Here is a 14,346-nt window from a genome sequence, read left to right on the forward strand (position 1 = left end):
CTAAAAAAATGGCTATTTGCAGGGTGTTTCTTTTCTTGTTCTAGTTTTCTACTTAAATAATAATCACTATAGTAATGCGTTGTACATGGCAATTTCACTTGCTTTTCTTTAAGCAAATTTAATCATGTATTAAAAACCTCTGGCTTCTTTTTTTTTTTTTAAAAATTGAAAAATGTGAAAAAAATGCATAGGCAGAAAGCACAAAATTCAAAGCTAACTTTAATTTAAAAAAATCACATATTACAAGAAAATGCATAATATGAACCAATCAGTATTGCAGCTTGAGGTAAAAAACCTGCAGCTATGGTTTCTCTTGTGTAAAAAGGATGATTATTCAGCTATTTTTCTACCTAAAAACATGACAAGGATTCACAACACATTTAGCTGAAACTTGTACAATGTCCTTAGTTTTCCCAATCAAGAAGGAGGGTTTTGTTTTAAACATCCTGAAAGTCTAGAATCTGTAACCTAAAAAACAACCTTTTTCTGAGTCTCAATTCTAACTTAAAGTACAGTTAGCTATTTTGAATATAGGCCATATTTTAGCCTCACCTTTGCTTTTATTATAACTGCTTTAGCCATTAAAAATGCTAGAATAGATCATCCAGAAGTGTTTTAAGTATTGAGACAAACATAATCTAAAACAAGTTTAGTAACCACAGACTTGCTTAACGTTGCAAGAATCTGTTTGATGATTTCAGTGGTAACCAAGCTGGGCTGAAAATGCCAGCAGCCTGTCTATTCCTAGAGCTGCTAACATTTTTGGCGTTGCAGATAATTACCGTTTGAGATGAAGAGGATTTCAGGCAAACATCTAGTGTTTTGAGTGCAAACTAACACTCATAAGTGTAAATGCACCTCAGCGTAAGCGTTAGGTGTTTTCCAGTTAATCTTCTTTGCAGATGCCTTCCTTAATGCCAGAGACGGCAGCTCAAAGTCAGGACCTCAGGCTCCAGCCCTAACGCTCAAGAAAGTAACATGTCTCAGGAGAGACTTCACAGGTGACAGCTTTTTGAGCAAGGAGCTGCCACTACCAAACAGCAGGAAACAGTGATCTTTGCAAACAGTTAGGTATCCACGTCTGTATCAACTTCCATGTCTTAATTGCCACAAGATAGAATGGTCTTACTGTTGGGGATCAGTGGGCTGGGTACTCCATAAAGAGAAGACCAGGCTGTCCATTATCCAGTATAATACACTGCTAAACAGCTGAAGAACATCTCTGGCAAAAATGGAAGTACCTTGAGACTTTCCAGCTACGTGGCACCTTAAGAAGGATTTTGAACATTACAGATTTGTACGGAGGTGATTAAAACTTGCTGAGGGTTCAGTCAGGTGGATCCCAGTCAGTCCAGCTTGCGCGTCCACTAAGTAGCACGTAGCTTTTTAGCTAGAACATATCAAACACACGTTAATACTGCTCAGTGCAGCTGCCAGATGATGTTCTGCTGTGCTTGAGAAGCAGGACAGTTTAGATAACTTCTACATTTACATGGTTATTTTGAGGCTTACAGTGTAGGCATGTAGTTATCTAATAGATCATGAGAAATCGATTAACTACCTGAGCATACAAATTAACTGGGGATGAAAAACATCAACATAAAACAAAAATCAATTGAATTAAAAAAGGCCAAATACAATAAACTGCAAAGCAGATCCTATACAGCACATATAGCAAACATGCAGAACTTGTGATATTGTGGCTGCTGCCATCCTTTTCACCTTCCTTCACTGTAAGAGGAGAGAAGGGAGGCAAAGAGAGACCATCAAGTTCAGATTTTCTTACTGTCCTACTGCATCACTATTCAGAAACAGTGTGAGCTAATGATATGAATTATCAGATACTCTCTAAAAGCTAGTTATATGTTATCTTCAGATGCTTGTTACATACCAATTCAACAGCACACCAGCATTCCAGGGGGAATAAAATATCTTTTTTTGTCAAAATCATTTTATTAAAGAGTTAATGTCACAACAAGCTCAAAATAACACATGCTTCAGAAATAAATTTGATGAAAAACACTCTGAACAGAAATGCGTTTTGAAGGCATGGTAAATCATCAGTTGCAAGAAACTTCTGCAAACAGGTGCAAATTCTGTTGGTGCAATGGAAAAAAAAAAGTCAGAAAAGAAGCCTTTTGGGCATTACTTCTGTTTAGGTAGTACAGTTTGTCTAATAATTTAAATCAGAAAGGGCACAATTTCCATGGCTGCATAGACCCAAATGTATTTCTTCAATAATTAACTCCAGCACAGATTTTTCACTGTGAGTACTAACAAAACAAATTCAGTTAACGTCTTAACATAGCAGTAATATATATATATTATAGATGTGATAGATGTTCGATTCATGCAGCCTCCTCAGTTACATGATATATGTATTTTTTAATTTACTCAAGAAACATTATAAAAAAATAGGTTTGCAATTTGTATTTCACTCCAGTGTTAGCTCTGCATCACCTCAGGCAAAGACAGTGTTTCAGCAGATAATCTTATTTGGCAAGAAATCTGCCCTAATTCTTAACCTCATTTTTGTAAATCCACGTAGAAAATAAATGCTAAGTCTTTATACAAAACAAGAGCAAATAACTGTACGTATATAAAAGGGGGTTCATTCCCTTTAGTTTTGTTATCATGGCACATACTTCATAGTTTCACAACAGCATACTAGTTTTCATTTATTTTTTTTAAAACCCAAAAATAGCATTGATGAATGGAAGAATGTGAGTTACCATAGGCAGCTGACTCATGCATTAAGCAATTCATGTTCTTTATCAGTTTTCCCAACAGCATCAGGATTGGATAATGGGTCAAGGTCAGCAAAGAGACTGAACCAAGCAGTCAAGTCTTTAGGATTCCTTGTAGGTTCTGGAAAGAGAGGAAAAAAAAAAAGAAAGAAAAAGGAAAAGTACAAACTTGGAATTCTTGCTTGTCAGCTATTTTAAAACAAAAGTGACTGAAAGTTTTACTGAGGTCAAACAAATGCCATGCTATTGTTTAATTTATTACTAAGGGCACTTCTGACAAGAAAATCAGAATGAGTGATTACATTTTAAAACACCACCTTTAACAGAATATGGAACTTTAGTAAGAATGAATGTTTTACATCTGGCTGCCTGTGTGCTTTATATACCTCCTGCCATGATAAGTACAGGAACACTTTAATTAAAAATAGAAACAATCTCTCTCCGTCTAGCTTTGTTTAGTGAAAGGTATTTTACTTGTGTGTGCACCTGTAGGCCTGTGAAAGACCAAAAGCTAAGCAAACTCTACTTTACCTTACCATCTTACAGGCCTGAATTCCTTAACCTAAATCCAGTTCATGTGACTTTCCTGTTCCCCCTGTATATGACCATACAATATCATTAGTCATGTCCCAAGTATGGCTTCTGGTATTAAGGTATATTTTTGGATTTATATTTAAAAAAAAAACGTGAACCAGGAATATGTTGAATACCAGCAACAGTTGGAGTATTGCATCTATTGTGTCTGTATTGACATATAGATGTTGCAGAGGTCTCCTGCCTTCCTGCTTCCTTTGGAACCTGATTGTTCCAAAAGGGCAGATTTTCGAATTAAAGAGGAAGTGAGTTTGGCTGCCATAAAGAAGCTACATCACCACTTTCTTTTTTTGTGATCTCATGCTTAACACACATTATATTCATAGAGAAATAAGATGTGGAGATGTGCTATTCTACTCAGAAAGATAACGTTGCATGTTAAATGAAAGCACCCTTTGTGCTAGGAGGAATTCATGGACAGAATAGGCTCCATTTAGCATGATTTCCATCTTCGTGTCTGCAAGGCTAGAAGATCTGTTACTTTTACAAACAGATTTTGAAATAGCTGAAGGCTGTTCCTTTTTCTGGTGAAGCTATTGTGGCTGTGACATCTCACTTTTCCCAAAATTGTTCCCAAAACATCTTAACCATCTTTTTCTACTGGGCTGAAATTAGTCAGTCTTTTAATCCCAGGGGGCAGGGGAAGGAATACACATTGCTCCTTCCTTCTGCACTGAACACCTTTCACATAGCTCTTGTTTGAATATGAATGCAGAAAATATACTGCAAACTGGCAATAAGGATGCAATGTGCTCCTAGTTTGCCTACCCATAAAACACTAGTCAAAATAGTGGGGCTTGGAATCAGTTGATGACAGGACTCCTGGCTCACTTGCCACAAGTGAATTGCTTCATTTGACTACTGATATGATGCGTGTTATCAATGAAATCTGTAATCAGGTCTCTTCTGCCTTATCAGCAGCTTGTATTTTAGCCACAGAGTCTTCCCAGAGCTTCAAAACAGTGTTTAGCTTAGACTAAGTGCATGCACATGCTATTCTGTATGACTCAAAATTAAAGTAGTAGAAGAAACTGTTGTTTCAGCTCCCTTGTTATATATATAGCACGCTACTCTTCTGACAGATTACCAGCATTGAAGACTACACACAATACACAGACACACACGTATTATATGTATAACTGACACCGAAAGAGTAATTAGCAGTAAGCACAGGACTCTTGATATGTAACTACTACAAAAATAAGTTTTATTATGGTAGATTAGATGGGAAGACTAGAAAGATGCATGAGTCACAGCTAAACAGGAAAAGCTAAATAACTGAAGAACTAAATGACTTACCACCTTTCATTGGCGTCTTGTTAGCATTCACATTCAGGCTGTTTGGTTTCTGTGCTGGCCGTGGTATAGATGGAGGGCTCCCACTGTTAGCTGCCCATCCTAGAATTCAATAATATAGCAGCGTTAGCATTAAGAATTACTTTGTCCACTCTGCCACCCTATCTAGCAGCACAGCACTCACACCAGGTGAAGGAGCAGAGTATTCTGTTTTGGTTATGGCTATTTGCATCTTTCCTCATACATGAGAAATCAACAGTCAGATTCTGCAGACAACCACTATCCTTGAGAACAGAATAGCTGTGGAGTGGTTTCTTCATCTCCAGATCCAAGTAACTGTACTCTTCTCAAACCTTTAATATGCCTAAACAAAGACTTTTTTCTCAATTCTTTTATCCAATCACAGCTAATACTTGTTCATAGAAATGCCAGCACAGTAATCAAGTCAAGCATAGCTGTAGAGGAAAGAATATCAGTTACACTTGGGCAAAAATATCATACATACTAAACATTTTTTCCTCCTTCTTTTACTTTTACAATTCCAAAGACTTCCATTCCAACTGTTCCAGAAAACAAGTATTTTGTGACCCTGTTTTTTAAATTAATTTTAAAACGAATAATTCTGAAAAAGTTCATTTGTTGCAAAATACCCTGAAGAATTTAATTCTAGATGCACTATTTACTGTTAACTTAAAACTAGGTTTTAATTGAATATTTTTTTTTGTTATCCTTCATTTGTAAGAATCTTCTCAGCAGGAGAGAGCAACTATGTGGGAAAAACTGAAACAGTACTCACAATTTATTGTTCCTACATGCATATTCTCCATTCGCAAGAGAGTAATGATAACTACAGTTATTGAAGCTGGATGCTCTAGGCTGGCAAAATGAACTAGGGATGGCATAGTGTGGATACAGATCAGGAAATAATGGAGCATTTTTATCCCTGGTTTAAGGTATTTAAATTCTTATGCTTTATCACATTTAGAGGACAAACAGTCACATTTTTAACACCAATGTTACAATACAGGCCTGTATAGATAGCTTTTATGTTTTATTTCAACTCTGTCTCCTCTAAGTGTTGCCTGGTCAATTATCTATCCATCACAGGGAGCTGCTATATCTGACTTGGCAGTATCAGAAACAAGATATTCATCTGTACATACAGCTAGCATTTCCTTATTCAGTCTACAAGTTCATGCTCTCACATCATTTTTTTGCTCACTTCTTCCTTTCTCCCTTTACTTTCTCAATTTTTGAGGTTGCTGTCAGATATTGGTACCCAGCCTCCTGAGAACTCCTGCAACAGCTGCTAAATCACAGGAACCCTTCCTTCCTCTAACAGATTATTCCTTTCACTCTCTGATCTGGCCTTGACTCTAAAGGGCTCGAAGCCCAAGCAGTGTTGTTAAAAGGGGGCAAGAAGAATGTTTCCATAAAATCACATAGCTTAGAAAGGGAATTTCAAGCCACAAACATCCTCTGTATCTCCAAGGAGAGGAAACAAAACCTTTTTCAAAATCTGGATGCAGAGGGGTCACAAACATTTATTCTAGGCAAAGGTGATAATGGCTTATAAGCCAGCCTGTGCCTCCTAAAAATGAGGTTTTAAGAGTTTAATCTTTCAAATAAGCAAATTTGAATCATAACTAACAAAAAAGTATGCATTACCACTTCAGAATGACATGTTTTTTTTCAGGCATTTTGTCTCTTGTGTTACACAAGAGAAGACTGGCAGAGATTACAAACAACTAGAGAAAACATGTAATGCTTTTTTTTCTTTCCAGATAAATTGCAAGATAGTGCTTTATATATCATGGATGGCAACGGACAAATTGAGTGGCTGAAATGAACAGGGCCAAATCCAAATTTCATATAAGTGAATGGGGGCACTGCTCAGAGACATTCTGTGTAAGTTCCGCTGCCTTCAGTGAGGTCAGGAGCTGTCTCTCCAAGGACTCACCCAGGTGAGTTTGCACTGATGCAATCAGCAAGCCATGAGGCAAAACTCTGCAGGGCACCTAACTCCTTTGGGGCCTTCCTTTTGACTCCCTGGCCTGAGTCTTGGCAAGCAGCATGTCCATGGGAGATACTGTGCTTCAGTTCTCTGTTCATTGAAACACAGCTAGCTTAAGCACCGCTTAGAAAACAAAAAGGACTTAACCAAGGAAAAAAAAAATCCAGCCCAAAGTGTTCCTCAAAATAGCTGATGCTTTCGTAATGAAGGTTTTGGGAAAGATTGCCACTGCTTTTTTATGAAATACTTTCATGGATTTTATTTTTAGTGTCCGCTCACGGTGAGTTACAGAGAACAAAAGCTTTGCCTTCCAAAACGAAATTGCAGTCTTTATCAAATCGCAAGCTCTTGCTGGCCTGACGCCTACTCTGGTTTGCCTCTTCACAGGATGGATTCATTACGTGACTAGACAAAAGATTATCGTTGAGACAGCAAGGAAACCAAACAGCTTACTTTTCAGCTAGCATCTTCACAAAAGCTACCACAATTACATTTAGAAATGGAACCAGTGCACTGCACATTTTCTTACTAACCAGAACACGACCATGTGTAGGTAATATAAAGAGGAATTCTTGGTGGTGTGAAGGGGGCTATATACATTATGAAAGAGAAAGCCAATGCTGTCTGAAAAAAATGGCAAGGCAACCAAATCACAAAGCTGTATCTGGAGTGGAATATAAAAAAAAATTTGCTGGGAGCATGCGTTGCTTCTAATATTTATACATATTTATACATATTTTCAAAACAGCACCTGGTAGTCCCATAGCAACTCAAAGTCCCATTGTGCTAGATCCTGTCCATAAATACAGCCAGAGAAAACTCGGAGCTGGGAATTCCTGACCATAACAGTTTATAACCTGCATAGCATTGTGCCTGTTTTACAGATTAAGATCTGAGGCAGAGAAAAAACAAAGCCCCAAAGATTTATGAGTGTGCTTAACGTAAAATAAGTAAGTAATCCCACTGAAGTTAATAGAAAAGTTAATGTGCTTAAAGTTAAGCATGTGAGTTTTAAGAATCTTTATGGTCTTAAGGCCAAATTCACACAGGAAGCATGCACCATCTAGGCTCTACTGCAGCACCTCACACTGAATATTTATTAAGCATTATCAATTAGAGTAAAAAAGAGTACAGCAGTGTAAAATATGTATCACAGATCCTCAGTAAAATATCCATAAATCATATTCTCTGATCTTTTCAACTTTAATGTTTAGATATGTTTACTCTGCAGTTAGTATTTTGTTTTTTTTAAAATAGTCTCTGTTCCCAAATTTATTGGCAAGGTCGAATTACAAAAGAAGTGCTGTGAAATGAAATGCAGTTTAAAATTAAAGTTGAAACACAAATGGACAGAATTTCACCTTCAGTTAAAATATGGAAAAAATTAAAAATATTCTGTAAGAGTTAGTTTAAATAATGTATTTCACTTGGCAATTAGAGTCATCTGGGAACATGCTGATTATCAGATACAATCATGGAGTTGATTAGCCGTGACTTTTCAAATGCCAGTAGATCAATTACTATGATCTTCTGCCAAAACCTTGGAAATTCATTTTGAAAACATCAACATATTTTACTCTTTTAATACATATTTATATTTTTCTTATTCAAAACAATTCTGGGATATTATATTGACTGGAACTGATTTTCTATTTCTAGTGTTTCTTGAATGCCATATATCTGACTTCTGATTTTGAAGTGGCAAAAACACAGCCAATGTCACGGTCTCATGCAAATAAAAGAGGTAACATCAGAAAGGATACACAGGTCTGTTTGCCAATTACACCTTAAAAATATTTTATCTTCAAAATCATGCTTACATTTAAAAACATGCAAAAACTAAGCTATAACAATAATAACACAAAACGCAACCCAATCTCATAATATATCTGCTATTTTTAGTAATTTGCTTAAAATTTGTTTATGTCTCTATATCAAAAAAAGGTGTTTCTCATGGCTCCTTTTTCTCCTTTCAGTAGATAGCATGTCTACTTCTGGTCAGAAACTGCTCAGTTTGTCAATGAAATGACTAAACCTCGTGATTTTTTTTCATATTTTATGGAGTCAAATCCTCTCCAGTCCCTCTTTACTCTATTAATCATACTCCTGTATGATGTATCAATATATATATATATATATATATATATATATATATATATATATATATATAAGATATATCCTCCTATGTATCGTCACAAAATTGCACAGCATTGCAAATATCACTTGCCCAGTTCCCATCTAATCATTGAAGTCAGTGAACCTAAGTATTTGCATTTGGGTGGATGGGGGGAAGGAGTTGTATCTGAATTAATTATAACTTAAACTTTCTTATTTTTGCCAAAATGGCACAGGTCACTTCAGATCACATGTGACTGTGCGAGTTTCATGGGTTCCAAGAAGTAGTCTTCAGGAAGAAATCAGTCTGCTAGTCTCCCTACTCTGCTCTTCCCCAAATGAGATGAAAATGACTGTTGGGCTTGGCCCAAAACACCAAGCTTCTCCCCTAGCCCTACAGAGAAACCTAGGCTGGCAGCCACGTGTGGGGGGGAGGACAAAGGTAGTTGCTGTTGGCTTAATACCATCTGCATCCCTCCCCCAAGCCACATAAGCAATAGGAAAGTTTTCTCCTAGTATCACTCCCACCTTTTCCCTTCCCACAGCAGCAACTCAAAAAGCCCCAAAAAAACAATCGGCACAGAACAAGGGGGAGAGAAGGAGCTGTTACCTGTGGTGGTAGGCAGATATGCAGCCCACAAGAGGAATCCACCTGTTGCTTGGATGAGAAACATTCCATTCTACCTTACCCATATCCCTACATTGCAGCAGTGTTGGATGCATTAAAAATAAGGCAGCGAATGAACGCAACTGATTTTCATTAAGTTGTTTAAAAATAGTTATTTCCAGACAAAATACAGTAATCATTTTTGGTTCTTTGGCTCCCTAACTGTCACAGCAGCTATGATTTAAACAGTAAAACCTACCAAAACATATTTTCTATTACAGGAAAAAAACATTTCAAAGGCCTACAGAATATTTAAGAAAGTTTAATGAAAATATTCAAGACTATTATTTGTACTTCAGGCTTTAGACTAATTCATTCAACACTGAGTGAGCAGGGCTTGAAAAACAAATACACATATTTTTCTCCAGGCCACACCTTACTTTAACTTCAGGGTTTCTGCAGCTCCTGACACGATGTAAGACAACACCACACTTATAAGAAGCAAAAAGACATACTCCAAAGCCCAAAAGCAGAAACAAAGATCTAACAAACCAAGATAAGCTCTCACCATGTAAAGATGACTGGAGGTCATTCATGTTTTGGTCTAACAGCTGTGAGGGCAAATAGCCTGATGGTGTTGATGCCATGGACGATGAAGTGGTCTCCTCATCCCCAGCTGAAGAGTTCATGGTGAGATCATTAAGTGCAACCTGTCCAAAAACAGCTGTCCACTCTTTGCTGAATTCCCCCTCATCCAGGGAGGAAGCGTTGAGGATCTCATTCAGTAACACCATGTCATCCTTATCACCAGGTTCTGACTCCAAGGGCCTCACAAACTGATCCTTTGATGCTGTCTCAGAGCAAAACAGAGAGTAAAGATAAATCAACTTTTAAACAATCAAAGAATAGAAGGAACATTTAAAAAATATCCAATCTAGTTTTTATATATTAACTGAGATGGGATACTTTTCTGTGAATATTTGTTGTTTTCTTTTTTTAGAACCAATTCTCTTGAACAGCTGGGCTGTAGCTTATGCAACAAATTATTCCTTGATTATCTTAGATAACTTCACTGTTCAGACTCACTTCCCATTAAAAAACTACAGATATACTTAAAAATCTATTAAATGTCCCACCAAAACCATTACATAGTCCAATACTTAAAAGCATTGAAGAAACTTTTTGAAGCATCATATGAAGTTCCTCTCAAAAAAGCAGATTGGTACAAACTGGAAATAAAGAACAGTTGGAGATGATTCTAGAATTTTGTGAGAATGTATTTCAGATAGCCTTTATGACCTTCTATTCATTGCTTATTTGTATTTTTTTCCCCACATGAACAGGTTACTCCACACAAAGTGAGATTTCTACACTGTTCAATGCTATAGTAATGTTTTTTTTTTTTTTTTTTTTTTTTTTCTTTCTTAGGCCACTGAGAAATAACTGGGGCCACTTTCCTTCTGATTACCCTTGTTAGTTTTCCTAGTTCCAGAACTGCAGCAGAGGAATCTTATGCTGACATTCCTTAAAAACATTTTTTTTTCCTATTTTAGAAATGTTAAACAGTTATATAAAATAAATGAAGCTTGTAACCAGGATTACAATCCCTTTCCCTAGCTTACAAAATGTTTGGAGAGTGCAAGAACTATCAAGGAATCCCAAGTGTTATTTTACTTGGAAACATTTAGAACTCCACTGTGGGAGTATGTGGAGGACAAAAATGGTGGTTAACAATGCTGATAATGCTTTGTTACTAAAACCCAGATCAGTTTGTCTTAATTACAATCATTTCAAACTTGTGGTAAAGTGCAGAAACAACTTCAGTTTTCCAAAGCTCTGGTAGATCAGCTGAGGTCTCCAAGCTGCATACAGCTTGCAAAGATGTTTTAACCCTTCTGGGTTGGGATAAACGATGGATAGCAGCAAAGTGTCTGCTATCAGAGCAACAGATGATTTTTATTGATTTAAATGCAACTACCTTCTCAGGAAAGTTCCCTTATAAAAGCTGTAATCATTTGTAATGAAATGGCTGAATTTGAGTCATAGGAGAAAAAAAAGTACAAAACTGATTTAAAAATAGGCTGATGAGTCAACATACACACCTACATGCTAAGAAACAAACAAGCCAACACATAATATAAGGATTTTTTAAGTCAACACTGAAGTCAACACTGAGGTTCAGCTCCTTTCTAATTTTACATTTTATATTCCCTGACAGGACCAAAAAATGGAAACAGAAACTTTACAAACAAATCAATTCTTCTAATATTTCCACTAGACTATAACTAAAACTATATAAAACAACTTGTTCTCACGAACTTTCAGGCACTTTCCAAACTTCAGATAAATAGTAATAAATGTGAATGTTCTCCCAGCACCTAGAATTCTCTCAAGCCCATAGCTGTTCCATGATGTGAGGAAGAGGGGGGAATCCTTCCATAGGGAAAAGACAATTATTATTCCTAAGACATGTAAGAACTGATTTTTACTGGACAGCACCATCTCAAAACTGCTTTCACTAGGCCCCTTCATGAACTTGGAAGGAGATGCATAAGTGAGCATCCTTAGTAACAGAACTGTTGAAACACACCACCAATAGTGTGCCTAACCACAGATTACGTTTACTATAAGGGAACAGAAGTTCTGCAGCAACACAGCTCAGAGCAAAACTGTGCTTCATTTGGCTATCCCATTGCAGTAGTCCCATTATTACTGTGGGAAAAAGCAAAACATATAGATTTACATCTGAAGAGCACTTAGATCTTGCTGTAGTTCACATGACCACCAGAAAAGAAGAGTGACACATTTCATGTCTCAGCAGTCTTTCTGGTTTCCCTGGTGAGAAAATGCACACAGAGTAGGGGAGGACAGGGTGATGCTTATGTTGAGACTACCCCAAGTAAACAGCAGTAAGCTTGACTTATTTGACATAAAAGTTATCTTGAAACCAGTCTTGCTATCAAGACATTACTCATGTGGTATCTGCTAGATTACTAGAATGATATGGACTTTCTCACCTCACCCATAGAACTTCTATTATTTCTTTTCCTGTTTCTCTGTTTTCATTGCCCATTTTCACAGTCAAGATCCCTTCTTTGCCTTCACATGCTGCCCCTCATCTTATAAATGTCCACAAAAAAAACCAAAAATTTCCAGTAAAACACTGAAAAAAACAATGTCACTATATTCTGTGTTTATATGAACAAGCCTCTAACAACCCTCATACTCCTTTGCAATGTCACCTCATTTTGCTGGTATTTAAAAATATTCATAGGAAGAGAAGCGAAAAATGTTTACAATGATACATGCTCTGAAATACAGGATAAAGACTACAGCCTTCTGAAACACACAAAAAAGGGTGTTTGAGAGCAATTAAAATAATACAGTATTCACTAGCCTAAAGCTAGCTATTGTGTGAAATTAGGGTAGACAGCTGATATCATAACATTAACATAAGCATCTTTATCTGATGTAGCTGTCCCACAACAGCTTTCATATTGACATAGCTATTTCACTTATAAAAAAAAAAAGAAAAGAAAAAAAGAAAGCACTTCTAACTGACAAGGCTAAACTTGTATGACCAGTAATTGTATGCATTATCTGTACCTGCTCTAAGAAGGTCCAAGAAGGAATGCAAATGATTAAGGGGAAAACCAGGAGGAAAAAGGCCACACACTGACCTTTTTGTTATTAACCACAGAAAAGAAGTAATCACTACCTTATCTGTTCACAGATTAGGACTATCTGCACAGGTAGCCGAGGAAACTTTCCCTATTTCTGCCTTCATGAGTGGAGGCGTAATTTCCCTACAGTGTGACAGACTGCTTGTGGCAAATCCAAAGTCAAAGTGTTTGTAAGTCCACTGTTCCTTACCTAACATGAAGGCAGTGCCTTAAATACTCCAAATAACACTAAGGCTGACTGACTAAACCACAGGGAGGGATTTTTTCTTTGCTTGCTTTTTTTTGACTTGCCACAGGTTTTTCTTTTCATTGTTCTTAAGACAGCTTTTGCTCATTCTTCTGAGATGAATGAAGTGAAGAGCAAATCAAGAAACTACAAGCAATAGCTTTACTCCATGCGAGAACTTGATACAAATTTTTTGTCTAGATCTTTCATATGTTACATGGTAAAACAGCCCTTTTGGTACAGCATATCCCCTTGAGCTGTCACTAATCTAACAGAAGTTTAACAATAGGAGTAGAGTCCAGAATTAAAGACTGCTTTTGCATGGGTATTTGAGAAAAGCACAGCAGATTTAATTAACTACGTGGCTGAAAATGTTACCTGTTCTTACATGTTTTCTAAGAGGATTTAATCATTTGTTTCTTATATGTCCATTTCTGATATAAAATCTTGTGGTTACAAAGTATTGCCAAGTGAAGGGTTGGGGTACAACAAGAGAACTAAAAAGAAAAGATTTTGAAAAGTTATAGGAAAGGTAGGTTTACAGTGGAACTTACTTTAATGGGGAAAATGCAATATACCCTTGAATCACCCCTGGCATACCAATAAGGTATGCTTTATATTCTAACATCAGGTATAGTGCCTCTGTAGGTTTATGAAGTTGGGCTTCTTTTAACACTGTTTAAAAACTGTAACTGAACAATTTCATTCAGAAACATATGAACCCTTTAGATTAGGAAAACAATTAACGTCTAGGATTAAAATTATACTTGAAACCTACAATGGAAAGGCAAATGAAAGAGATATACACAAATGTTTCATACCATTTTCTTCAGGTTGTAGGTCTAATAAGTCATCTATGGCACCTAAGAGCAGGAAAAAAAATAATTAGTAAGTAACAAAAGAAGACCTGCAGTACACTGGCAATTATGATATATATATTTAGAGGTAGTTTTCTTAAGACACTTCACCTGAGTTCTGCTTGTGATTACAACTTCCTTGTAACTTGGATAGGGCATCCTTGCCATCGGCAGCTGTAATCAAGATCCATAAACATGTCAAATTGC

At 36.7% G+C, this 14,346-nt stretch overlaps 1 protein-coding gene across 5 annotated transcripts in view; it reads right to left on the reverse strand.

Annotated features, from left to right (window-relative positions):
- Positions 1-201: 201 nt before the first annotated feature.
- Positions 202-14,346, reverse strand: part of ICA1 (islet cell autoantigen 1) — a 72,598-nt gene continuing 58,453 nt past the window's right edge. For 2 of the 5 annotated variants that reach the window (XM_068674031.1, XM_068674034.1), the window contains 5 exons: positions 14,251-14,313; positions 14,104-14,145; positions 9,942-10,223; positions 4,641-4,739; positions 1,932-2,868 (listed from right to left, as the gene is read on the reverse strand). In XM_068674031.1, coding sequence (XP_068530132.1) covers positions 2,747-2,868; positions 4,641-4,739; positions 9,942-10,223; positions 14,104-14,145; positions 14,251-14,313 — 608 coding nt within the window. In that variant the 3' untranslated portion in view covers positions 1,932-2,746. Of the gene's footprint in view, positions 1,391-1,931; positions 2,869-4,640; positions 4,740-9,941; positions 10,224-14,103; positions 14,146-14,250; positions 14,314-14,346 lie in introns of those variants that run through there. The other 3 variants (XM_068674033.1, XM_068674032.1, XM_068674035.1) reach the window with 3 other exon arrangements.

This window comes from Anas acuta, chromosome 2, assembly GCF_963932015.1.
Source record: "Anas acuta chromosome 2, bAnaAcu1.1, whole genome shotgun sequence".
Taxonomy (NCBI): Eukaryota; Metazoa; Chordata; class Aves; order Anseriformes; family Anatidae; genus Anas; species Anas acuta.